General features: G+C 43.1%; 1 protein-coding gene across 4 annotated transcripts in view; it reads left to right on the top strand.

Moving 5' to 3' along the window:
* The window catches only part of LOC309702327 (uncharacterized protein), an 88,624-nt gene extending 65,669 nt beyond the window's left edge, over positions 1-22,955 (top strand). Inside the window, exons 1-3 of one of the 4 annotated variants that reach the window (XR_014275438.1) lie at positions 3,876-4,132; positions 11,228-11,333; positions 19,948-20,016. Coding sequence is in view for 2 of the 4 variants with exons in the window: in XM_082527003.1 (XP_082383129.1) it covers positions 11,316-11,333; positions 21,274-22,479 (1,224 nt within the window). In the remaining 2 variants the exon portion in view is untranslated. Of the gene's footprint in view, positions 1-3,875; positions 4,133-11,227; positions 11,334-13,099; positions 13,125-19,947; positions 20,017-21,273 lie in introns of those variants that run through there. The other 3 variants (XR_014275439.1, XM_082527003.1, XM_082527002.1) reach the window with 3 other exon arrangements.
* Positions 22,956-26,526: the final 3,571 nt, after the last annotated feature.

Below are 26,526 nucleotides of genomic sequence, written 5' to 3'. Positions count from 1 at the left end.
TGACACATTAGCTCCAGAACACCAAGCCAGGTGTTTGAAGCCTGACAGGGATTCTTCCCATCCAGAGGGAGGATTTAGCTGCACAACAATGAACATTAGTGTGTAGTTTAGAAACACAGACTGTGCCTGCACTGCATCTAGTGAAGAAAAGTGTTACTGCCAGAGAACGAGGCTCCTTTAAAGCAGCTGATATTAAGGTTGAAAAATCAACAATAAGCTGATGTAATCAACGTTTCACAAAATGGTCAGCAGCTAAAATCTGGAGCCGTTCTTTGCTGGTAATTAACAGTTTGTTCTTGTTAGCTAATTATGTAATTAAAGGTAGCAGCAGAAGCCTTGTGTTGAAAGCCCATTCACTCACACATTCACACAGTATGTGTGTGTCTGTGTTACACTGTGGACATCCCTTCTGTTGGAGCGCCATCTTGTGGCAGGTTTAAGAAATGTTCTTCTTGTAAATCCAAACTGATGCACCTCCATAGCAGACTGTGGAGGCTTTCAGTGACATGAAGACTTGATTTATACTGTCATATTCTCCTGTTACACAAAGCACAGCACGCTGAACATGGATGAACTGAAACTCCCAGCATCTGACTGAGGAAAAGCACAAATCATTCTCACACTGACTCCTGCTTGATTTTAGATTTGCTTTCAAATCCTCACACTTTCATATGAAGCACTAAATGGGCTCCAGACTGTTTATCTCAGCTTCCTGTCAAACACACTGCTGCTCACACCGAGGCTCAGTTTACTCCTCCAGCCTGGCTTAACCTGCTGTCTGTTAAAAACAGTCCCACACTCCTCTGTTTAATCCTTCTGATCAGACTCTTTGATTTTGTATTGTTTTTACCTGAAGTTGTGTTTTTGACATGGTTCTGTCTGTGAAATAAAGCTCACACACACACTGCTACAGTCCTTCATACACTTAGAAACGAAGCTGCTCCTTTCCTCAGTGCTGACACATAAAGAAGAGTTGCTTTTATATCCAACACGTCTCTGTTCCAGAAAACAGCTTCAGCAGCCTCTGAGTCTGAACTTGGAGTTGGTTATAAGCCACAGGCCTGTGTGCACAGCAATGAGGAAATATAATGCAGTAAGTGAAACATGGATGTGTGGAACAGATTATCCCAAAGGTTGATTCTGTTCATCTGGACGTTCTCAGTGAAACATTTGGTCTCTCGGTCAGGTGACTCCTTTAGTCTCAGCTGACTGCAGCTTTCCAAACCTTTGTCACTGGATCACTCACTTCATCTCCAACGTGTCCCTGACACAGACAGCTGGAGCCGTTACAGCAAAATCATTGATCATCGTTTTTAGAACATTAGCTGGTGTTGGTGGGCAGGCTAGCAGTGCTAATTGTTAGCACTAGTTCTGCTGCTCTCCCTTTGTCTCTGTTATTGTTGGTCTTTAGTGAACAATAGAAAGTGTCTTCATGAGACTGTTGCCTAATGTTCAAATGTAGATAACACCACCTGCACCAACCTGTTACACAGCACAACCCTCTGGTGTAGCTTTTGCTGGAGCACATATTGGCAGCTCCAGTGACATCACCACTCCATGGTGACATCATCTCTACAGACTGTGGCTGTTACATATCCTCACCTGGTAATAATAAGACTGTCCTCAGCTGCACACAGCTCCAAGATGAACAAACTGAAGTAAATACAAATTAGAGTTACGATAGATTGAAATCTTGTAATCAGAGCTAATTCTTAGTGAAACTCTCACAACATCATATCATGATCCTGGGTTAGTGTCTCGGTCTCAGATCACAACATCAGCACAGGCTTGGCTTGGGTGAGGTATTGAGTGGTTCTTGTCCATGACAGCTGCAGGTACAGTGCCATCAGCCATGCTGCACCACATGTCTGCCCAGGAACATTAGTGTGGCTGAGTCTCATGTAAACATTGTGCTAAAGTGGTGGGAAAGTGGCTGCAAGCTGGCTGCACTGTGTCCAATACTCTCAGTATGATATCCACAAACCTCTGAGTGTCACAGAGTGGGCCTGTGCTCAGCTCACTGTGCCCCATTCAATTCTACTTGCATAGTTTTACAAGTAAAATTAAAAGTTGCTCAATGATAAGTTATTGTAGTAACAACTAAGTCCATGGTCATTATTTGTTAATAGTAGCTTAAAGCTTCTGCACCAATCATGGAGCACCAGGTTTAGAGCATGTGGATCTACAAAAGTAAGTCCCAGTAAGATGGGCTGAGCCTTACATACTAGAAGAAACATGTCATTCCCAGCAGATGAAGCGCCCTTTAAAGCAGGATCTCACTTTAAACCTAAAGAACTTGCTATGAGCATGCAGTGCATTCATGGTTATTATTCATACGATTGTGGGGAGCTAATAAAGTGCAACTATCACATTACATTTTATTATTAAATTGTTTTTGACAATCCCTTCACTTCTGCTTATCTAATTCATGGTTGCAGGATGGCTGACAGCTTCCATTAGGCAGGAGGTAATGTCCATTCTGGCCACAGTGCAACCCACAATGTGTAACTGACACTATTATATTGCATTATGTCACATTGTTACATCTTTTTAATAAATGATGACAGTCAGCTGAATTTGCTGCCCCCTTGGTGGAGGACATCAGGATCAGCAGCTGCTGCTCCATCACAAACACCACAGAAGAAGAACAACACTGGATCAGATTATCTGGACGTGTTTGACAGGGACAGTGTTCATGTTCATGGACATCAGGACAAAAACAGACGATGGAAACCTGCCAGATTTGAGCTAAACTGCTCGTTTCCATGTGTAGTCCCTGGGAGGTCACATGACCAACAAAGACACACAAGCTGTGTCCCAAAACGTCGGCTGCATCCTCCGGAGGCCGCATTTGAAGGCCGATGACGTCACAGCCAGGCGACGAAGGCTGTCCCGATTCCTCGACTCCTTCAAATGCGTCCTTCATTCCCCCGAGTTTGAAGGATGGGTCGGGTGTGTCCTTCGTGGCCCACCATATCCCAGAATTCATAGCGCGGCCCAGCCAAATTTCAGCTGCCAACAATGGCGGCCGCTACTAAGTTTTAAAATTTAACGAGGGAGCACTACTTACTTACAATGAATTCCTTACACTATATAATTTTCCCGTCAGTGTTGGGGAATTCTCAATGGTGCTTGGTGCCATACCCTCAGGGACTTTAATGTTATATAAAAACACTGACAGCTCAATATCTGCCTCAGTCACTCTCCCTGATCCAGCTGAGTCAGCAGTGGGAAAAATCTGCTTTTCACAGGAACTTGGTAACAGCAATAAGAGAATACGTAGTTTATTCCAAGAAGATATCATGTCTCTCCCATATATAGAATATCTTACTGGAACCGACATGTTCCAGATATCACCTGGAAGACAGTCTGGATGATCCCATAAATATCTAATTGTGAACAAGGTGAAGGAAATCTCATATAAAATTCTTCATAAATGTGACCCAGCCAGTCACTATATGGTAACATTTAAAAGAGACATAAATACTAATTGAACTTTCTGTGGGGATCATCCAGAAACTGTGGCACATCTCTTTTGGTTCCTCTACACAGAGATTCTGGAAGAATTTAGCAGTTTTGTTATTGTCCATATTTTAAGGGAGTTTTCTTTACGATGGAAAATGTTTTATTCTTTTTCTTTAAGTTCCCCAGGAAGAATGATAAATGTTTTTTATAAAATATTTGTTAATACTTTTAGCTATTTTATATCCATAAATGTAAGTTTATTAATAAAACACCATATTTCTGCCGTTTTATAAGGATATGAATTGTACATACAATCAATTTCAGACTCAACCAACAAAAAGCCTCTCAGAACAATATTTATATGTTGATTTTTTTTCGCCTACTCATATCATCATTTTTTACTCCTGGTTCTGTATGTTCATGTTCTGTTCTTTTGTAAACTTCATCTGTTTGTATGTTGTATACTCATTGTGTTTCAATAAAGTTCGATTTAAAAAAAGGTACGTTCTAAACGAAGCTTCAGACGTCACTGATCACGTGACTCTGGCCAAACGAATCAAGCCTCGACACGGTGCTTCTGAAGCAGCGCGTTGATCTTTCTGACACACGCACCGGAGCGTCAGCTTCAAGCGGACCATCACTACGTCTCACATCTAAAGGTGTCAAGGTAACTTTGAACTGAGTTCAGTCAATCTGGAGTTTTTCCAAGTTTTCTGTTGCTCTCTGTGAGAGAAGAGCGTTAAAGGCGGGGCTCTCCAGAGTCCAGCAAAACAGGAAACCACAGCTGGGTGTGTGTAAGTGTGCAAACCAATAGAATGCATCGTGGGGGGGGGCATCACGGGCAAGAAAAAAATAAAATAATCGGTCGTACCCATGCTTCCCCGACGTCATGCCAGCGCATATTGGGAAATTCGTAGGCACCGATCGGTTTTCTATCAGCCATTTGCTGGGAGTAAGGGCGCCCTCCATTTGCGAGGTGCGCCTGCTGCTGGCGGCACAGGGAGGAGAGGGCGGGGCGGCGGGGAGTCTCTGGCTGGCTGGAGCGGCATCTAATAACCAACTCGCAAAACAAAATAAAAACAACAAACAGATATTATGATACAGACTTATAATCTGCACCGATGTTTTTTCTAAATTCTATAAAGTGAGTGCGAGAGCCCTCGGTGCGCCTGCGCACTGCTGAAGTCAAAGGAAACTTTATTGTCATCTCCGCTACAGACAGTCCAGCATATAGAGAGACGAGACGACGAGGCTGCAGTTACAGCGGTGCAAGTAAACAAACAATAAATATAAGAAGAGTAAGAAAATAAATCTACACTTTAGGACTCGGGGTAAAGGATCAATAACAATTTAAATTTATAATTTACAGTTTGATGATTTAAAGTCTCACACAACCCGTCAAAAGGGGCGGGGCCGGCTGCTTCCAAGTAGAGCGCATTTCATTTATAATGATGTAAATCCAAGCCCATCATGGATTCACGATCTGAATCCTGGGTTGTGTGAAATCCCAGAAATCAACCTTAGACAAAGTGAATCTGTGAACTAAGGTGTAGGTCTGTTAGGTTAATTGTGCTGATCCTCGGGTTGGGGGATTTGTGTTTGTACTGGAGCGCAAAATTCAAACCAATGGAAGATGGACAACAAAAGTTCAAAGCCATCAGGGCCCTGTTTCAGGAAGCCGGTTTGGAAAACTCAGAGTGAAAAACGACACTCACGGTTGAGTAACCCCGAACTGTCCAACTCGGAATATTCGGTTTCAGAAAGGCTGATAACAATTAGTTCAGTCAACGCGGAGTTGCTTTAACCCCAAGTGAAGCGCGCGGACGAGGATACATAAAGCCCTGATAAGCGGAGCACAGATTAAGCGAGTCACCATGGAGACGGAGGGAAAGAAGGCGCGGTCAATGTATTTCACAGCGCTTGAGGCCGAAATTCTGATGGCAGCATATGCCGATAACATGCAAATTCTGCGGAAAAAAGTAACACAGCCACAGCTGCAAAAGCATGCATGGCAAAACATAGCCGACAGAGTCAATGCGTGAGTGTTAATATAAACATTGATCTAGGGATTTCCACCCATTTAACACGTTATTTTATCATATGTTATTTTATATGTTATTTTATACATTTTATTTTGTGATGTGATGTGAGCGCAGGTGCAACCCAACAGGCCCCAAACGTGCCTGGCAGCAAGTAAAAATGAAATATAAAAATATAGTCCAAACAGGTAAGGTGTAATTGTATTATGAGCCATAGTGCTTGGTCTGTTTGTCCCATGTAAATCAATTGCAGTTAGAGGCTACATTAATTTTCTTTCTGTAAGCACTTATTGAAATTATCTGAGCACATTACAAGTACATATTTGCTTACTCTGTATGCTCAAATGTGGCCCGTTATAGCCAACAGAAAAAAGCGGAGGCCCGAAAAACAGGTGGGGGTCCTCCACCACCACCACTCACAGAGGCTGAGCAGTTGGCCCTCAGCCAAAACAGTGGGCGCCCTGTGGCCGAAGGCATCTCTGTGGGGACATCCTCTGAGTCAATAACCCCGCAAGACACAAGTGCCTACATAGGGGGTAAATTCAAAATAATACATGATGTGCATACATCCTTTCTTCACAGTCACCTTTGCAGTGCTACTCATTCATTTGATAAACTCTTTACCATAATGAATTATTTTGTAGTGAAGTTATTTTCCTACTGATTTTGCCTTCCCTCAGCCTTGGTTGTCTTTGAGAGCATAATGACAATGAAGTGTAAGGTGCTTGGTATGTTTGTTAATTGCCATTTGGTCCCTTGTAAGTTATAAGTGACCTGTATAAACCTCATATTCTATCAGTTGATGGTGATGGTGTACTGCATCTGGTGCAGCCTCCTGTTGAGCCAGACCAACATGCAGTTGTGAGTAATACTCCACAGATTATATGAGTTTACAGTAGAACAGCAATGTTGTTTATTTCTTTACTACAGGAAAATAATGAAGAAACATTGACAGCTGTTACAGAGGAGGAAGCAACAGAGACACTTTATGAGGTTTACATCTTTTAATACTTTGTGTACAGGAAATACAGGCGACCAATAAAGCCAGTTGAACAAAAAATCAGTTTATTCTTCTTTCAACATGTTGAGGTGATGGGTCAAAAGAAATGATTGTGACATATGGTGTCTCTGACTGCGCTTCCATCTTGTATGTCCGTGGGAGGGTCAGGATGTTCATGGTTTGGATCACTGCTGTTTGGTTCAGAAGGACAGTGTTCTCCTCTAATTGTGGCAATGTTGTGAAGAATCACACATGCCACAATAATGTCACATGCCCTTTCTGGGGTGACCCTGAGTCTTTGCAGGCACTGGAACCGGGCCTTAAGCATTCCGATAGTCATTTCAATTCTGGCTCTTGTCCTGCAATTAGCCAGATTATATCGCTGCTGTGGGCCCGGTTCAGGGTCAGGGTAAGGGGTAAGCAAATAGGGTAAACATGGATACCCCCTATCACCAAGCAAGTAGCCAGTGAACTCTCCTAAGACAGAAGGATACACTTCAGTTCAAATGTCCCTGAAGCAATTGGTCTTTATATATTTTAAAGTATTCTCAACTCACCATGTCCAAATTTTGTGCTCAGTGTACATTCACGGAATATTTGTGAGTCATGGACAGAGCCTGGCCACTTGGCTTCCACATTTGTGATAATGTTGGCAGCATCACATATGATCTTCACAGTGCAGAGAACACAAATTAGCATCCATTACTATAATGAAATAATTTGTTAGTTTGACATGCTACAGGGAACTATGTACCTGTACATTAATGCTGTGGAAAGACTTCCTGTTCACATAGTCTCCTTCATTTACTGAAGGAGCAATGATTGGAATGTGAGTGCCATCTATACAGCCAATCACGCCTGGGAACCCTGAAAATAAATGTAATATTTAAGTAGTAGTCCAAGTATCACCACATCATACATTAAGTTTTGGTCATCCTGATACCTGCAATTTTGTGGCATCCCTCTTTGATAAATCTTGTGGGTCTGTGACCGGGGAACACCACAGACGAGTACAGGAGACGTTTCAGTGCAACTGTAACATTCCTGACTGCCCGACAGACGGTAGCCTTGGAAACGTGCTCAGCGTCACCAATATTATACAGAAAGCTCCCGTTTGCAAGAAACCGAAGTGCAATACAAATAATATGCAATGAACTGAGAGCATGTCCGCGATGTGTCACATGCGTAATATATGGCCTGAGGATGTTATCCAAATAAATTATAGATTGTGCTGAGAAACGGTAACGTTCGCACAGAAAATCATCAGGAAATGATAAAATGTCCAAACGCGCTCTGATCACTCTCTCCCGGCGGAGAGCTCTGCGGAGAATTTGGGCTTCACGATCTACTGGCTCTTCAAGGAAGTGGCACGCCATGTCCGACACTTCCTACTGTCAGGTTTCCGACAAAGGGGCGGAGACAGTCAGGGTTAGTTGTAGTAAACCTGCTAGAGGGCAGGTTAGCTTCACGGAGTGTGTCATCATAGTGACTCACTCAGGCTGCAGCTGAACTCGCTTTGTGAAACCGAAAACCCAGAGTTTTCGTTAACTCAGGGTATACTTACTCAGAGTTTGCACTAAACCGGCTTCCTGAAACAGGGCCCTGGTGCTCAGTTTATGTATTTATTTTTGGCCTACATCAGTAAGAAATGCCAAATTATATACACAAAGTTACAGGAATCACCACTCCTGTTATTCATGATGATTTCAGTAACATCACATAATAACATGTAACGTTATTATGTGATGTGCGTACTGTTAATGCTGATACTGTGGTGAAATTCTCTGCTTCTTTTGTGTATTCTGCATCTATTACGTCAGATTGTCTTACCCCTCATATGGTTGAGAATTTTGCCAATACCCTGTTAACTACATGTTCCTCCATCCTCGACACTGTGGCACCTATTAAAATGAAGCGCCCCAGAACTTACTCACAATGTTGGTTAAGTGACTCTGTTCGCGCTCTACGACGTGCGTGTCGGCGGGATGAGAGAAGGTGGAGGAAAGATAAACTCCAGGCATCTTACGACATCCTACGTACTAGTCGCTTGAAGTTTCAAACTGCTGCCAAAATGGCTAAAGCAGCTTTTCTTTCAAAAATTATCTCTACCAATGGTAACAATCCTCGAATTTTATTTAAAATTTTTAACTCTGTGGTCAACCCCTGCCCCACTATGCCGCTGCCGTGCTCCACGGTTCTTTGCGAACAATTTTTAAATTATTTTTTAGATAAAGTCTCATCTCTTAAATCTGCTCTTCCTTTAATGACAGGCCCTGCGTTTACCCCTGACTGTTCCTCTTCCTTCTATCAGTTTGAACCCGTTTCACTCCCTACTCTTAAGCGTCTGGTTGAACAAATGAACAATACTAATCTCGTATATGATGTTCTTCCATCTCGTATAGTTAAGGACTGTTTTAGTACAATTGGACCTAGTATATTGTCCCTTTTGAACTCTTCCTTGCTCTCTGGTTGCGTACCATCAGCCTTTAAACATGCTATAATTCAGCCTGTTCTTAAAAAAAGGAACCTCGATTATAATGATTATGCGAACTATAGGCCGATTTCCAAGCTTCCGTTCTTGGCCAAAATTCTTGAGAAGATAGTGTTGCTTCAACTCCAGGCCTACCTGGATGAGAATAGCATTAATGATAAATTCCAATCGGCCTTCAAACCACATCATAGCACTGAGTCAGCGCTGCTCCGAGTTCTCAATGACCTTCTACTAAAAGCTGACAATGGACGCTCCTCGGTCCTAGTGCTATTGGATTTATCGTCGGCTTTCGATATGGTTGATCATAAAATCCTATTGGCAAGACTTGAGCACACTGTAGGCATCAAGGGTGTTGCCTTGGATTGGTTTAAATCATACTTCTCCAATCGGCTCTCCTCGGTTCACTTGGTCACTTCCTCTTCCTCCGCTGTACCTGTCTGTTGTGGTGTCCCTCAGGGATCTGTGTTAGGCCCTACTCTGCTCTCATTGTACATGCTTCCATTAAGCGCTATCTTTGAGAAATATCACATCGCTTTTCATTATTATGCTGATGACATTCAGATCTACTTTGAGTTAAATGATGACCTAGCTTTGTCCTTGAATAGTTTTCGAGGGTGCATGTGTGAGGTCAGGCAATGGCTCCTGGCAAATACTCTTATCCTTTATGATAAGAAAACTGAAATTGTGGTCTTTGGCAGTGACGTCCTTCGTGCCAAACTTCATGATGCTTTTGGTTTTCTCACTAGCTCCTTTTCCGACACTGTTAGGAATTTGGGCGTGTTACTTGACAGCTCATTTAAACTTGATAGACAAGTGTCTGCTGTTGTTAGATCCAGTTTATACCAACTCCGCCTTATTTCTAAGGCCAGGCAGTATATCTCGCATAAAGACCTGGAAAAACTCATCCATGTCTTTGTAACTTCGAGGCTGGATTACTGCAATTCACTCTATTTTGGACTCCACTCTCCCTCCTCCATAGATTACAGACAGTCCAAAATGCTGCTGCACGCATTCTAACCAAAACTAAGAAGTTTGCCCACATTACTCCCGTCCTAGCTGATTTGCACTGGTTGCCTGTGAAATACCGTATCCAATTTAAAATTCTGCTGTTTACTTTTAAAATCACTAATAACACAGCACCGAGCTATCTTAAGGAACTCTTAAGCTTATATGTCCTGCTAGGGCTTTAAGATCATCCTCACAGTTACTGTTGGTGCAGCCTAGATCTCGGCTGAAGTCTAGAGGTGATCGAGCGTTTGCCCTGGCCGCACCAGAGTTGTGGAACAACCTTCCCATTGGCATTCGGGCGTCTGACTCTATTCAATCTTTTAAATCACGGCTTAAAACGTATTTGTTTAATCTTGCGTTTTCTACTGGTTAAATGCTGGCCTTGTCTGCAGTGATTTATTTTACTAATTTTCCTATCTTGCTTTTTATTTGCACTGTGTATGTCTTATCCCCATTGTGTGTTGATGGCACAGTTATATTGTGCTATAGCTATGTGCTATAGTTATATTTTTTCTATTGGTGGCTTTTTCCTGTGAACATAATTCTACACTTTTATTTTTATGACTCTGATTATACTTGTGTTAATTTGTTCTATGTTAAGCACTTTGGCATGCCGTTGGTTTTTAAATGTGCTCTATAAATAAAGATTGTTGTTGTTGTTGTCCTGTAAGCACAGTCTGCCTGTGTCTTTTCTCTGCAAATGAACATTTTCAGCCAATATAGGTAATACATCAACATGGCTGCCGTGGCTAAGTTAGGAATATTTATAATGTCATTTCCAAAACTTGCATATGATCTGCAATTTGTAGCAGATCTACTGACTGTCACAGAGCAGCTGGAGCAGTCTCGAATGCAGGTCAGTCCACTGCTGCCCCCTGTGGCCAAGTGCCATAGCTACTGCTGGATGAACTCGTGACACATCTGCACCTGTTTCTATGAACACATTGAGTCTGAGTGGCTGCACTTACACTGGTGCATTCAAACATATTGAAAGATGCCAGCAATGTGGATTGTCAAGACTCAAACCAATCCACATTGCTGGCGTTGCATCTTTCAATGCCAGCAATGGGAGGTATCAGTGCTCAAACCTTTTGTGTTTGTTTCCAACAAGTTGCCCACCTCGGGAAACAAAAATGTGTTCTTTTACTTGTCAGATGAACATATGAGACACTTTGACTCTTCAGTGCAGTGTGGGGCCTAACAAAGATCTGTTTTGTGTCCCAGCTGATCAGCAGGAGGAGGAGAGTCTGACGGAGCAGCAGAGGAACATTTTCAGCTACTTGGACTCAGCTCAGCCACTACAGAGGAAACAATGAGCTCAACACAGAAGGTGACAGACAGAGCAGGACCATATGACCAAAGATATTTATCACCATATACATTTGAACATTTGCCATAACGATGTAGCTGACGATAGAATTGACACCAGACAAAATACTTTACAGCTGCACAACTTTATTAAAAACCCATCAATGTATTTTCACTGAAACAACCAGCTGTTGTTTATGTGTTTATGTACTAACAGCTGGAAACGTTTCATACAGCTGTGTTTGACAGAAATGAAGGAGAACATATTTAGTTCATTTGTTTCTACATGAGCTCTGTGTGATTTGATGAGTATCTGAGGCTGAGACCACAGGACTGTAAAACATGATTGTTGGGCTTCATTTCTGTGCTGAACAGTCGTTTAAGATTAGCTGTAAATAACAATTAGCTGATGTTGTTCATGAGACTAAAGTCACCTCACTGTGGTAATGTAAATATAATATGGCCAATATTATAGTTATTATATTGTTGGCATTACTAAATTTGGCTCAATGCTTACATATATGTGTAAAAAGCAAATGTAGGAGCTGTGATAACTGTGTCTGATAGAATGAAGAGTAGACTGATATATGAAATATTCCTTTATTGGGTGAGAAAATCAGACCATGTCATAACTGCTGTAAGTCACACAGAATAGATATCAGAGCCTTAAACAGGCTGACTTCTGCTAAATGGGTCAAACTGGGCAGAAGGTCTACAAACACATAACATCCTTATAGAATATGATGTAACACTATAGATCAACTTAGCTCAGAATATATAAAGCATATAAACAGTTACAGCAATATGATGCAACAAACACAGCAGCTGCTGATCCAAAATACTCAAAGCTTCATAGTCAAAGGAGCTTGCAAAGAAAAGCGTCTGGACTTCTTTAAGTTACTTGAAGACGTTTCACCTCTCATCCGAGAAGCTTCTTCAGTTCTAAGGTCAAATGGTGGAGAGTCCCAGATATAAACCTAGTGGGAGTGACCCCCCACAGAGGGACAAAAGGACCCCCCTCCTCTAATCGCCTGAGCCAAGGTGTGAAACTGGGTGTGGGTCCCAATCAGCCAGACTTTCAGGTGTGTTCATTGTGAAACCTGGCCCCACCTTATCATGCGAATTCCTGAGGTCAGATGGCCCAGGATGTGAGTGGGCGTTAAGGCGTCTGGGAAGGGATCTCAAAACTGGATTATAGATGGCAGAGAGTTGGTGTCGTAAACCCCGCCTCTGTTCAAAGATGGTCGCTCACAGTGGACATAGATGATTCTTTCACTCCGCTTTCAAACCATCTGTCCTCTCTGTCCAAAATGTGAACATTGGCATCCTCGAAAGAGTGTCCTTTATCCTTAAGATGCAGATGGACAGCTGAGTCTTGTCCTGTGGAGGTGGCTCTTCTGTGTTGTGCCATGCGCTTGTGAAGTGGCTGTTTGGTCTCTCCAATGTAGAGGTCTGGGCATTCCTCGCTGCACTGTACAGCAAACACCACATTGTTAAGTCTGTGTTTTGGCGTTTTATCTTTTGGGTGAACCAGTTTTTGTCTGAGCGTGTTGCTGGGTCTGAAATGCACCGGGATGTCATGCTTGGAGAAAACTCTCCTGAGTTTCTCTGATACACCGGCTACATAGGGGATGACAATGTTGTTGCGTCTGTCCTTCTTATCCTCCTTCGCTGGTGTCTGATCTTCTTTTCTGTGCCTCTTTGCTGACTTTAAGAACGCCCATTTAGGATAGCCGCACGTTTTGAGTGCTTCCTTTACATGTGTGTGTTCCTTCTTTTTTCCTTCAGGTTGAGAGGGAACATGTTCTGCCCGGTGGTGTAGGGTCCTAATTACTCCAAGTTTGTGTTCCAGAGGGTGATGGGAGTCAAAGAGGAGGTACTGGTCTGTGTGTGTGGGCTTCCGGTAAACTTCGATGTTGAGGTTGCCGTTCTCTTCAATGTGCACAGTGCAGTCCAGGAAGGGCAAACAGTTGTCCTTTGTGTCTTCCCTGGTGAACTTGATGTTTTTATCCACAGTGTTAATGTGCGCAGTGAAGGATTCCACTTCTTGTGTCTTGATTTTGACCCAGGTGTCGTCCACACCTGGGCTTTCAGAGGGGGCAACAAAGAGGAGGTGAGGAAGGTCCAGGTGTTACTAAAGGACAAGATCAGAGAGGCTAAGGACAATTACAGGAGGAAGCTGGAGTGGAAACTCCAGCAGAACAGCATGAGAGAGGTGTGGAGGGGCATGAAGACCATCACTGGATTCAGGCCAACCAACAGCAGGGGAGCTGAGGGAGGTGAGAATAGAGCCAATGAGTTGAATCTGTTTTTCAATAGATTCGACACCACAGTGTCTGCTCCCACCCCCACAACCTCACCTGTAGTCAGCCTGGAATCCAGAGCCACACCACTGTGCCAGCCTCTCTCTTCACATGTTGCCTCCTGTGAGATTCCTGACACCCCTCCCCCACCCATCACCTTCACTCAATACCAGGTTGAGATGCAAATGAGGAGACTTCACTCAGGCAAGTCTGCTGGACCAGACGGAGTGAGTCCCCTTGTCCTCAAGGCCTGTGCCCCCCAGCTGTGTGGAGTCTTTCATAAACTGTTTATGCTGAGTCTGAGTCTGCAGAGGGTCCCGGTGATGTGGAAGACATCATGCCTCGTCCCTGTACCAAAGACGCCTCGTCCCAGTGGCCCCCAGGATTACAGGCCCGTGGCACTGACCTCCCACATCATGAAGACCCTGGAAAGGCTCATCCTGGACCAGCTGCGACCCATAGTAAGACCACATCTGGATCCCCTTCAGTTCGCTTATCAGCCTCGTCTCGGAACAGAGGACACCATCATCTACCTGCTCAATCGTGTCTACACCCATCTGGACCAGCCGGCGAGCACTGTGAGGGTCATGTTTTTTGACTTTTCCAGTGCTTTCAACACCATCAGGCCGACCCTCCTGGGTGATAAGTTAGCAGCGATGCAGGTGGATGCTTCTCTGGTGTCCTGGATTGTTGATTACCTGACAGGAAGACCACAATATGTACGTCTCCCACAGTGTGTGTCTGACAAGGTGATTAGCAACACAGGGGCACCACAGGGGACTGTCCTCTCCCCCTTCCTCTTCACCCTCTACACCACAGACTTCAGCCACTGCACAGAGACCTGCCATCTTCAGAAGTTTTCTGATGACTCTGCGGTGGTTGGATGCATCAGCAGGGATGATGAGACAGAGTACCGGGCTGTGATCGACTCCTTTGTCACGTGGTGTGAGCAGAATCATCTGCAGCTCAACGTGGCAAAGACCAAGGAACTGATCGTGGACTTCAGGAAGACCAGGAAACACTTGACCCCTGTTTCAATTCAGGGGGTCAGTGTTGACATTGTGGAGGACTATAAATACCTTGGAGTACACATTGACAATAAACTGGACTGGGCTAAAAACACCACAGCACTTTACAGGAAGGGCCAGAGTCGTCTCTATTTTTTGAGGCGACTGAGGTCCTTCAACATCTGCCAGAAAATGCTGAGGATTTTCTATGAGTCTGTGGTGGCCAGTGCGATCCTCTATGCTGTTGCATGCTGGGGGAGCAGGCTGAGGGTCGCAGATGCCAACAGACTTAATAAACTGATCCGTAAGGCCAGCAATGTTGTGGGGATGGAGCTGGACTCCCTCAAGGTGGTGTCGGAGAGGCGGATGCTGTCCAAGATAAAGACAATGTTGGATAACACCTCCCACCCACTCCATGACATGCTGGTCAGTCACAGGAGCTCGTTCAGTGAGAGACTGAGATTACCGAAAAGCACCACTGAACGACACAGGAAATCATTCCTGCCTGTGGCCATCTCCCTGTACAACGCATCCACTTAACACAGTTTGCTGCTACAACTACACATGTTTCTTTTCCAAATATTTATTTATAAGTGACTTATGTATGTATGTATGAATATATATGTATATATTGTACTATTCTTAGTTAGTGTATTGTCTGTCTTGTCTTAATGTTGGTTTAAAATGGAGCACTGTAACAAAAAATAATTTCCCCCAGGGATCAATAAAGTATTCTGATTCTGATTCTGATATCTGTACCAGTGGCTGGTGTTACACCCCGGCCTAGGCAACCGGGGTGCAACGCAGGAAAATAAAAATAAGGAAAATAAAACCACGAAGGCCCTCCACCAAAATCCCAAAACGAAGGTGTCTCAAACGAAAATATTAACAAACCCATTCACAACTATTTACAACAGACTATTTATTTACAACAAAAACACCAAACTATTTACAACACGGGGGAGATCGCGACCATGACATACTGAAACACAAGGCTTAAATACATAGAAGGAGCAATCAGGGAATGGACCACAGGAGGGAAACACAGCTGGGGCAAATTAGAACTGACGAGACAGGGAAAATGTAAACTGAACACACTAAGATAACACAGACTTTCAAAGTAAAGCAGGAAATACATAACAGTCACGCAAAAACAAAACACTGACACACCGAAACGTAACATTTCCCCCTACCCAAAAATCAAACATGTAACCCCAAGTGAAATGTTTGATCAAAACCGGATGAAGGCTGGTGGAGGCTGGAGCGGTCCCACGGACCCTCCAGCGAAGACGGATGAAGTCTGGAGCGGTCCCACGGACCCTCCAGCGAAGGCAGACGAAGGCTGGAGCGGTGCCTCGGACCCTCCAGCGAAGACAAACGAAGACTGAAGCGGTGCCTCGGACCCTCCAGCAAAGGCAGACGAAGGCCGGAGCGGTGCCTCGGACCCTCCAGCGAAGGCGAATGAAGGCTGGAGCTGTCCCACCGACCCTCCAGCGAAGGCGAATGAAGGCTGGAGCTGTCCCACCGACCCTCCAGCGAAGGCGAATGAAGTGTGGAGCGGTCCCACGGACCCTCCAGCGAAGACAGACGGAGGCTGGAGCGGTCCCACGGACCCTCCAGCGAAGGCGGATGAAGGCTGGAGCGGCCCCTCGGACCCACCAGCGAAGACAGACGGCTGAAGCGGTCCCTCCCTCGGACCCTCCAGCGACGGCGGACGGCTGAAGCGGTCCCCGGGCCCTCCAGCGAAGACAGACGGAGGCTGAAGCGGCCCTCGGACCCTCCAGCGATTGGACGAGCCCCCATATGTTACACCCCGGCCTAGGCAACCGGGGTGCAACGCAGGAAAATAAAAATAAGGAAAATAAAACCACGAAGGCCCTCCACCAAAATCCCAAAACGAAGGTGTCTCAAATGAAAATATTAACAAACCCATTCACAACTATTTACAACAGACTATTTATTTACAACAAAAACACCAAACTATTTACAACACGGGGGAGATCGCGACCATGACATACTGAAACACAAGGCTTAAATACATAGAAGGAGCAATCAGGGAATGGACCACAGGAGGGAAACACAGCTGGGGCAAATTAGAACTGACGAGACAGGGAAAATGTAAACTGAACACACTAAGATAACACAGACTTTCAAAGTAAAGCAGGAAATACATAACAGTCACGCAAAAACAAAACACTGACACACCGAAACGTAACACTGGGTACTCTTCCTTTGAAAGAGCCAAGAGCCTTCCTTTCCACTTCCTCCATGTAAAGGTTGGCTACAATAGGTGACACGGGGGAGCCCATGGCACAGCCATGTTTTTGTCTGTAAAAGCCTTCGTTGTATTTGAAATATGTAGTGGTGAGGCAGAGGTCTAACAGGGTGCAAATCTGATTGGCTGTGAAGTTGGTCCTGTCCTCCAAGGAGCTGTCTTCTTGTAGTCATTTTCTGACAGTCTCCTCGGCCTCCATGGTGGGTATGCAAGTGAAGAGAGAGAACTGAAGAAGCTTCTCGGATGAGAGGTGAAACGTCTTCAAGTAACTTAAAGAAGTCCAGACGCTTTTCTTTGCAAGCTCCTTTGACTACGATGACCTGGATGACTGAGAACCTTCACAGACTCAAAGCTTCATAGAACTGAAACCAACATTTATTTTTAGCTCCATCCTGCTGCTGATACAGACTTTAGGTTTCTGAACATTAAACTTGTTGCTGCCTTTCATAGTGTGTAACTTGAAGGCCCTGAGTACTTTCTCCCACACTGAAAACACTGGGATGATCACATTATTTGAACATTACCTAATAAGACTGATTCAGCACAGACAGTCATGTTAAACTTTCCTAGCAGTCCTTCACAAACAGGGAACAGTCTGTCTATTCTCTCCATCTGTCAGCTGCTGCTGGCTCTTCCTCCTCCTCTTCCTCACACACTGCTGAGTTTGTCCTGGTGGATCATCAGGGCTGCAAAGCCTCACAGATGATGTGCAGCAGTGGGTCCCTCAGTCTGTCCTCACTCTGGACACTTGCAGTCGTCACACATGGAAATCAAATGTGTGATAAGCTGCAGGATTCAAACACAAGTGTAACTTATAAACACATGTTCATACTTTTATTCCACAATCAGAGAGAAAGAAACAGAGAGAGAGTGCAGGACAGACAGACAGGTGACAGTCTCAGGTGTACACACTGCTACACAACAGCACCAGAGAAGCAGGATTTAGTGTTTGTGTTATTACGAGTGTAAACAAGAAGAGTTCCAGATGGTGCAGTGGACACATGTGTGACTGCTGTGATTAAAGCATCTTTCTTTCAGCTTAACGAGTGAACCGTCAGCTCGTTCAAACACACGTTAAAGTGCGTTTGGCTCGACACCACCGAACAGAGGCAGCAATATAACACAGCTAACATTAACAGTGCAGTGGATCCTGCTTGTGCCGTGATGTTCAGGACTGCAAACCGAGCAGCATCACTGACTTTCAGCTTGTTGTGTTTGTGGATATATGACTGACTTTAATTATCCACAAAATCATCACATTCTCTGTCAGATTAAGGTCGACTATTGAACGGCGTATATTTTAAAGGCTTTAAAACCAAGTTAACGCTGAAAGTACAAACATCACTAATGTCACATAACTCTGCCGACAAGGCATAGCTATGGCTATGAAATGCTCTTTGTGTATCACTTCTTCATTATGAAAGATGTCATTAATGCACTAGTAATGTCTCATCTGGAGTATTGTTCAATCATTTGGTCAGCAGCTAATAAGACAGATCTTAACAGACTTCAGTTAGTCCAGAATAAGGCGTCCAGATGTGTGAAGATGTTCATACTATACTAATATTGATAAAATGCATAATAACCTTTCTTGGCTTCCTGTACAGGCTAAAATATTCTATGGCTTACTTGTAGTTCTAAAGAAAGCAATTCTGTTAAACACACCACATTTATTCTGCTCAGCTGCAGTATCCAGATGAAATACATCATCATATTACACAGTTTTCAACAAGCTGCAATTTAGTTAATGCTCGAGTTAAAAGTAACGTTTTGTAAAACTGTTACATTTAGAGCAACTTTTAAGTGGAATAAGTTGCCTTAAAAAATTAGAGAATTATTCAAAACTTCAATGAACACTTAAAAGCCGATTTACAGAGCTTTTAGTTGTTGTAAATATTGTAAGACATGATTTGTTTTTGAAATTTGTGTAATGTGCCTCAATGTTATTGATATTATTATTATTATTATTGATTGCTTATATTTGAACAATTGTGAAACGTCACTGTGGATGTAAGAGTGAAATTATGTGGATATCTTGAATCCACTTTATTGTGTAATATTTTATGTGAGTATTTGACGGAAGACGAGCAACATCTGTTGTGGAAGCTAACGGGGTTCCTTTAGAATAAACAAACATAGGATTTATTATCACTGAATAATTCTGTATAAATCTATACAAATTATAGAAATATGTAATAGGAAACAACAAAATAATCTAAATTATAAAATAATGTGTGTGTGTGTGTGTGTGTGTGTGTGTGTGTGTGTGTGTGTGTGTGTGTGTGTGTGTGTGTGTACACAATCAGGAGGGATGGGCATGATTTTAGTGTTTGAACAGTCATGAATTATCTTTAACAGCAGGTTGGATGTAATGTGTTAGAACTACCAGCAGGTGGGGTTAAGAGACCTTTAAAACACTAGGAGTCCCAGGCTTCTACCTTTCTACCTTTAAAACCCGGAGTGCAGCCAAATGGCTTTTAGCTAGGCTTTAGCTTCAGCCAAGTGGAAGCTAAATTGGCTAGTCATTCATATGTATATTAGGTTGTTACCTGGGAATTCTGGAGGGAAGCGGAGTGGGGGTGTGTGAACGAGGGGGTGGGGGAGCTGCTAAAAGCTGTGAACTTCCCTTTTGTGTTTCATCTTGATGCATTCTCAATCATCCAGGGAAATAAATCTCCAAAAGTCACCAACTTGGAGTGTTTCAGTTTGCCATCTTAGGGAGAAATCAACACACATGGGTGTATTTCCTTTGTTGCTGAGATTTACTGATAAAAACAGTACAAAAAACCAACCATTTGTACACATATTTACAAATAATAATAAAAAGTGAGTGAGTACATTTCAACATTTTCAGCAATCACTCACAATCCTGGCACTGCCATGGTATCTGTAGTCTGCATTTACCACATGTGTATCTGTAGCAGTGAACACATCGCACAGTGGCATGATTGTTCTTGCAATTGTGTTTGACCTGACACATGGCTCTTTTTCCAGGACTAGGTGTGGAGGGTTGTGTCCAAAGCAACTGTTCTTTTCTTGCCTTCTTTGCAGCTACATGAGAGTGAGCCAACTCTCTTGCAAGCTCCACCAGGAAGTCCACCCGTCTTTCCTTCATCCCGGTGCATGCTTGATACAGCACATGTGCATTCAGTGCTGCCATGTCAATCATGTTATAAAACACGGCAACTGGCCAGGTTGAAAACACCTAAGAAATAAGATAAATTGTTATTTCCATAGCCCTTTTACACTTACCTGTGTACACTTACACATACCTGAGTGGTGAATTCACCACTCAGGTATGTTGCAGGTCTTTTGTGGTTCTATGTTTATGTGTTTCATTGTGTGTAAAAGGGCTATGGAAAAAACAATTTATCTTATTTCTTAGGTGTTTTCAACCTCTGCTGCCACGCTGACGGCGTATGCGGCCAAACGGAAGAAGACAGTCTATATTCTTAGCAGCATGCACAGCGTGGTTCAGACTGATAACACTACCAAAAGGAAGCCAAACACAGTCACCCTTTACAACAAAACAAAGTGTGGCGTGGATGTGATGGACCAGATGGTTCGGGAGTACACTGTCCGCAGAGGAACACGGCGCTGGCCAGTTGCCGTGTTTTATAACATGATTGACATGGCAGCACTGAATGCACATGTGCTGTATCAAGCATGCACCGGGATGAAGGAAAGACGGGTGGACTTCCTGGTGGAGCTTGCAACAGAGTTGGCTCACTCTCATGTAGCTGCGAAGAAGGCAAGAAAAGAACAGTTGCTTTGGACACAACCCTCCACACCGAGCCCTGGAAAAAGAGCCACGTGTCAGGTCAAACACAAATGCAAGAACAATCATGCCACTGTGCGATGTGTTCACTGCAACAGATACACATGTGGTAAATGCAGACTACAGATACCATGGCAGTGCTAGGATTGTGAGTGATTGCTGAAAATGTTGAAATGTACTCACTCACTTTTTATTATTATTTGTAAATATGTGTACAAATGGTTGGTTTTTTGTACTGTTTTTATCAATAAATGTCAGCAACAAAGGACATACACCCATGTGTGTTGATTTCTCCCTAAGATGGAAAACTGAAACACTCCACTCCCCCACCCCCTCAATCACACACCCCCACTCCCCTCCCTCCAGAATTCCCAGGTAACAACCTAATATACATATGAATGACTAGCCCATTTAGCTTCCACTTGTCTGAAGCTAAAGCCTAGCTAAAAGCCAAATGGCTGCTCTCCGGGGGTTTAAGTGGTGTTTGGTGCCACGCTCCACCTTCAGGTTTAAAACTAGTGTTAATGGAGTTTGAAGGTTGAGTTTGTTCCACGACTGCATTTCACTCACTGCCTCTGTTTGTATCTCTGTCACTGCAGGACCAACATGGAGCCAGAAGTCAGCGCTCTCAGGAGGCCGACAAACCTCACAGAAGAAAGGGAGAGAAAAAACACACCTGTGACGAGTGTGGGAAGGGTTTTACTGTGAGGGCTAATCTAAAACGGCATCAGGTCATCCACACTGGAGAGAGACCGTTCAGCTGTGACGAGTGTGGAAAGTCTTTTTCCTTCAAGCGTTCCCTAAAAAGACACCAACTCATCCACAGTGGAGTTAAAGCGTACAGCTGTGATCAGTGTGGCAGAGCTTTTACTCAAAGTAGCAGCTTACAGAATCATCTAGTTACCCACTCTGGAATTAAGCCATACACCTGTGATCAGTGTGGGAAGGCTTTTACTCAAAGTAGCCACTTACAGAGGCATCTAGTTACCCACTCTGGAATTAAGCCATACAGCTGTGACGAGTGTGGGAAGGGTTTTACTGTGAGGGCTAAACTAAAACAGCATCAGGTCATCCACACTGGAGAGAGTCCGTTCAGCTGTGACTTGTGTGGAAAGTCTTTTTCCTCAAAGGGTTCCCTAAAAACACACCAACTCATCCACAGTGGAGTTAAAGCGTACAGCTGTGATCAGTGTGGCAGAGCTTTTACTCGCAGTAGCCACTTACAGAGTCATCTAGTTACCCACTCTGGAATTAAGGCGTACAGCTGTGACATCTGTGGAAAAACTTTCAGCCAGAGAGGGAGCCGAAATACACACCTACGCATTCACACCAGACATGATGTGTACTGCTGTGAACAGTGTGGCAAATACTTTACAACAGACGCACAGTTACAACAACACATGTTTACCCACACTGAGGAGAGACCTTATCGATGTGACCTGTGTGAGAAGACTTTTAAAGCTCCACATCACCTGAGACGACACCAACAGATCCACACCAGAAAGAGACTCTACAAGTGCATCTACTGTGAGAGAAGCTTCTCACAGTCAGGTCATCGTAACATTCATGAACGTGCACACATGGAAGGAAACTACAGCTGTGACCAGTGTGCCCAAACATTCACCTCATTGTCTGCTCTGTGCAAACATCAGCGCGATCACTCAGGGCTGAAATCACTCCCATCACTGGATCACAGTGAATCTGAAGACACAGAAAGATCCTCTGGTTTCTGTGTCGGACTCAAAAAGCTTGAGATCAGGCTCCACAGAGTTCAGATAGAATCATTTAAACTTGTGTTGAACTGAACTGGTTGCTGGGCTGAACTTCTACATAATACAGATCTACATGGGATCTTCTTTTCTGTTTTTTACTGAGTCAGTTTTGTCCTTTTTTCTCTGTCCTGGTTTTGCTCGTCTGTAAATGATTGAAACTCAGTCAAATAGTTCATTGTTCTCCAGCAAAACGTTTTGGAAACTCATGTTTAACCTTTAAAACTCTGACATGTTTTAGCACACAAGGCTTCATCGGGGAGTTCACTCATGATTGGACCATGAGAACAAAGGATTTTAGTTCTTTCAAAGAGAGTCTTGGAGATGTTTGATGTTTCTGTTTTTTCTACATAAAGGAATAAACTATTTTTCTTGCTTCATGTAGTGTGGAAGTTTTTAATGTTTCTTCATCTGTTATGTTCTTGAATGTGTTCACGTGAAGATGGTATAAATAAACTGTTGTCAGAGATTTACAGTTATCAAACAGTTAGGTGAATAAACAACACTGAGACACTTGGAGATGGTTAACGTGCTGCACGGGTGAGGGCTCAGAGAGGACTCACACCGAGCTGCAGTAGTCGTTTATTATTTATAGCAGGGTGAAACAAGCATAGCAGTTTCCTCTAATTTTGCATATGTGTGTGTGTGTCTCTAAGTTCGTATAAATATCATAGGGTGAACTTCCTCTTTCTATAAACAGAGCGAGTAGTACATTTTGTTCTTTTCCTATTAAGAGTAAAATATGAACATGTACTTTAATGCAACATAAAACTCATAAAAGCGTTTCTTCTTTAACATCCCCTCCTGATGTTAATATTTTTCACTTAATCATACTTTATTATCAGCCAACAATCACTTGATTATAACATTTTCAATTGTAGCATCATTCAGTATGTGTGTGTGTGTTTCTATACTAAATCTTCTTCATCCGGTTCATCTTCTAGTGGCAGTCCAACATAGGTAATTACTGTGGCCTGTACCATTTTGTCAATCATGGATCTTATGCATGGTAGGATACATGTAGAAAACAAGCACAATAATAGAAGCAGAACTCCTATCAGTACGAGTCCTTTTATCACGAGGGTCTTCCAGCTGCCACTCAGCAGCCAGGTCAGCCAGTCCTCATTGTTCGTGACATAGTCTTGTTGCTGCGCATTACTCAGTTGTCGCAACTTGTCTAGGGCAGTGGTCATGGTCAAGGAGTGCACGTTGTCCGGGATATAGGTGCAACAAGTGGTGTTGAATAAGACACAGAGGCCCCCTCTCTCAGCGAGAATCATGTCCAGGGCGACCCTGTGTTGCATGACCACTATTCTGATCGCGTCGATTTCCTCATTCTGAGCCTTATTTATCTTTGTTGAGCTGTTCAGGAAAAGTCCAAATCGGTAGTCAAGAGTCTCAATTCTTAACGTGTTTTTTCCAGTTCCGACCCATGGGAACAGTGAGTGCAGGACCTTCTGTCCGGTGGTCCACAACTTGAACTCCGCTGGTACATCACTGCCCCAGATTGGGTCATAGGGTTGCACGTCATCAGTGTTCCTCTTGCGTCGTGGTTGGTTCTGATGACATGGTTGACCATAACATACTATTGGCGAGACTAGAGCACACTGTAGGCATCAAGGGCGCTGCCTTGGATTGGTTTAAATCTTACCTCTCCGATCGGCTCTCTTCGGTTCACTTGGCCACCTCCTCCTCCTCCGCTGTACCTGTTTGCTGTGGTGTCCCCCAGGGATCTGTGCTAGGCCCTACCCTGTTCTCACTGTATATGCTTCCTTTAAGTGTCATTTTTGAGAAATACCACATTGCCTTTCACTATTATGCTGATGACATCCAGATCTATTTTGAGCTGAATGATGATCTAGCTATGTCCGTGAGTAACTTTCGAGAGTGCATGTGTGAGGTCAAGCAATGGCTTCTGGCAAATTTTCTTATCCTTAACGATAAGAAAACTGAAATTATGATCTTTGGCAGTGACGCTCTTTGTGCCAAACTTCATGATGCTTTTGGTTTTCTCACTAGTTCTTTCCCTGACACTGTTAGGAATCTGGGTGTGCTACTTGACAGCTCATTTAAACTTGATAAACAAGTATCTGCTGTCGTCAGATCTAGTTTCTACCAACTTCGCCTTATTTCCAGGGCCAAACACTACATCCCGCACAATGACTTGGAAAAGCTTATCCATGCCTTTGTTACGTCAAGACTAGATTACTGTAATTCACTTTATTATGGTCTCCACTCTACCCTTTTACATAGATTACAGACAGTCCAGAATGCCGCTGCACGCATTCTAACTAAAACTAAGAAGTTTGCTCACATCACTCCCGTCCTTGCTGATCTGCACTGGTTGCCTGTGAAATTTCGTATTCAATTTAAAATTCTGTTGTTTACTTTTAAAATTACTAATAACACAGGGCCAAGTTATCTTAAGGATCTCTTAAATTCATATCTTCCTACGAGGGCCTTAAGATCTTCCTCACAGTTATTGTTGGTTCAGCCCAGATCTCGCTTGAAGTCTAGAGGTGATCGAGCGTTCGCTCTAGCTGCACCTGAGCTGTGGAACAGTCTCCCGATTGGCATCCGGGCGTCTGATTCTATTCAATCTTTTAAATCACGGCTTAAAACATATCTGTTTGAACTTGCTTTTTCTACTAGTTAAATTCTCGCCTTGCTTCTAGTGAGTTGTTCTATTAATGTGTCTGGTTGTTTTGCGTTGTCCTGCACTGTCAATGTTTTCTATCACTGTGTTTGATGGTACAGCTTTACAGCTTTACTCTGCTATAGCTGTGTGCTATAGTTTATTTTATTAGTGGTTTTACCTGTGAACATAATCTCTCACTTATATGACTCTGACGTTATAGTGCTAATTATTTTATTATTTTATTGTTGCGTAGCCTATGTCCTCTATCACTGTGTATGATGGTACAGTTCTACTTTGCTATAGCTGTGTGCTATAGATTATTCCTATTAGTGGTTTTTACCTGTGAACATAATCCCACACTTATATGACTCTGATGTTTTAGTGTAAATCATTTTATTGTTTTATTGTTTCATGTAAAGCACTTTGGCATGCCCCTGGCTTTTAATGTGCTCTATAAATAAAGATTGTTGTTGTTGTTGTTGTTGATGGAATACTCTGAAGGTGTGGTCTGACACTAAAATTGGGGCGCAGAGTCCGGTACAAGAAAAGCTCACAACTAAGACAAAACTGCTCCTGCAAGGAAAGCTCACTGTTATGCATGCAAGGTGATCAGCTCTAGGTGAGAAGACATTTAAATCTCACACTTGTTCTGCTGCATTTTTGAAGCTCAATTCCAGGAACAGATCGCAGGGTTCATTTTTATATACACTGCAACTGCCATGAGGACAGGGCCATTTTTTTGTTGTTGTTTGTTTTTCCTTTTGCTCTGTGCAGCATTTTGGCAGCATTTTTAAATTTCTCTTTGTATTTTTTCTTTCTTTTACTAGTGAAGAGATGTAGCGTGAACAGTTATACAGTCTAAATATCCCATATGGGTCGTGTGAAATGGTGTTTTCAGTTTCATTCAGTTGAAGTAAAGAACGTTGAATATTTCTAAGTGTGCTGTTTTGAACCAACATGTCACAGTATGATCAGTGCTGTAATTTTTGACAGTCACTGTATCAATGTTATTTTTGCATCTCTTGAATAAAGGTTTTGACCTGCAAGTGCTAATTTCTTTAGTTATTGGGGTAAAATGGGTAATGTTAATAGGAAGGTGTTTGCCAATTCAGTAACCTAATTTAATGTTAATGGAAACTAACATTATCTCAAATTGTTTAGTTATAATTGTTGTTTAACTGAATCTTGATTTTTGATCTTGATTTGTTCTTTCCCAACATTTTTCAAAAGAAACAGTCTAATTTCTTTGCTGTGATTGATTCCAGAGAACACGGAAGAACTGACATTATTTAACTGTTGATTTATGTAGATTCAGTGGAGGAGTAATGTCAGTTTAATTCTTTACCTACTGTCAATGCAGTGAAATTAGACATTTTGTTTTGAAAGGTTACTGGTGGATGCCAGCAACCATCTTGGAAGAGAACAATATAATCTGTTATAAGGCC

This window comes from Aulonocara stuartgranti (assembly GCF_965226115.1).
Source record: "Aulonocara stuartgranti genome assembly, chromosome: 3".
NCBI lineage: Eukaryota > Metazoa > Chordata > Actinopteri > Cichliformes > Cichlidae > Aulonocara > Aulonocara stuartgranti.
Note: the sequence above shows the minus strand (reverse complement) of the source record. Positions and strands in the feature narration are given on the sequence as shown.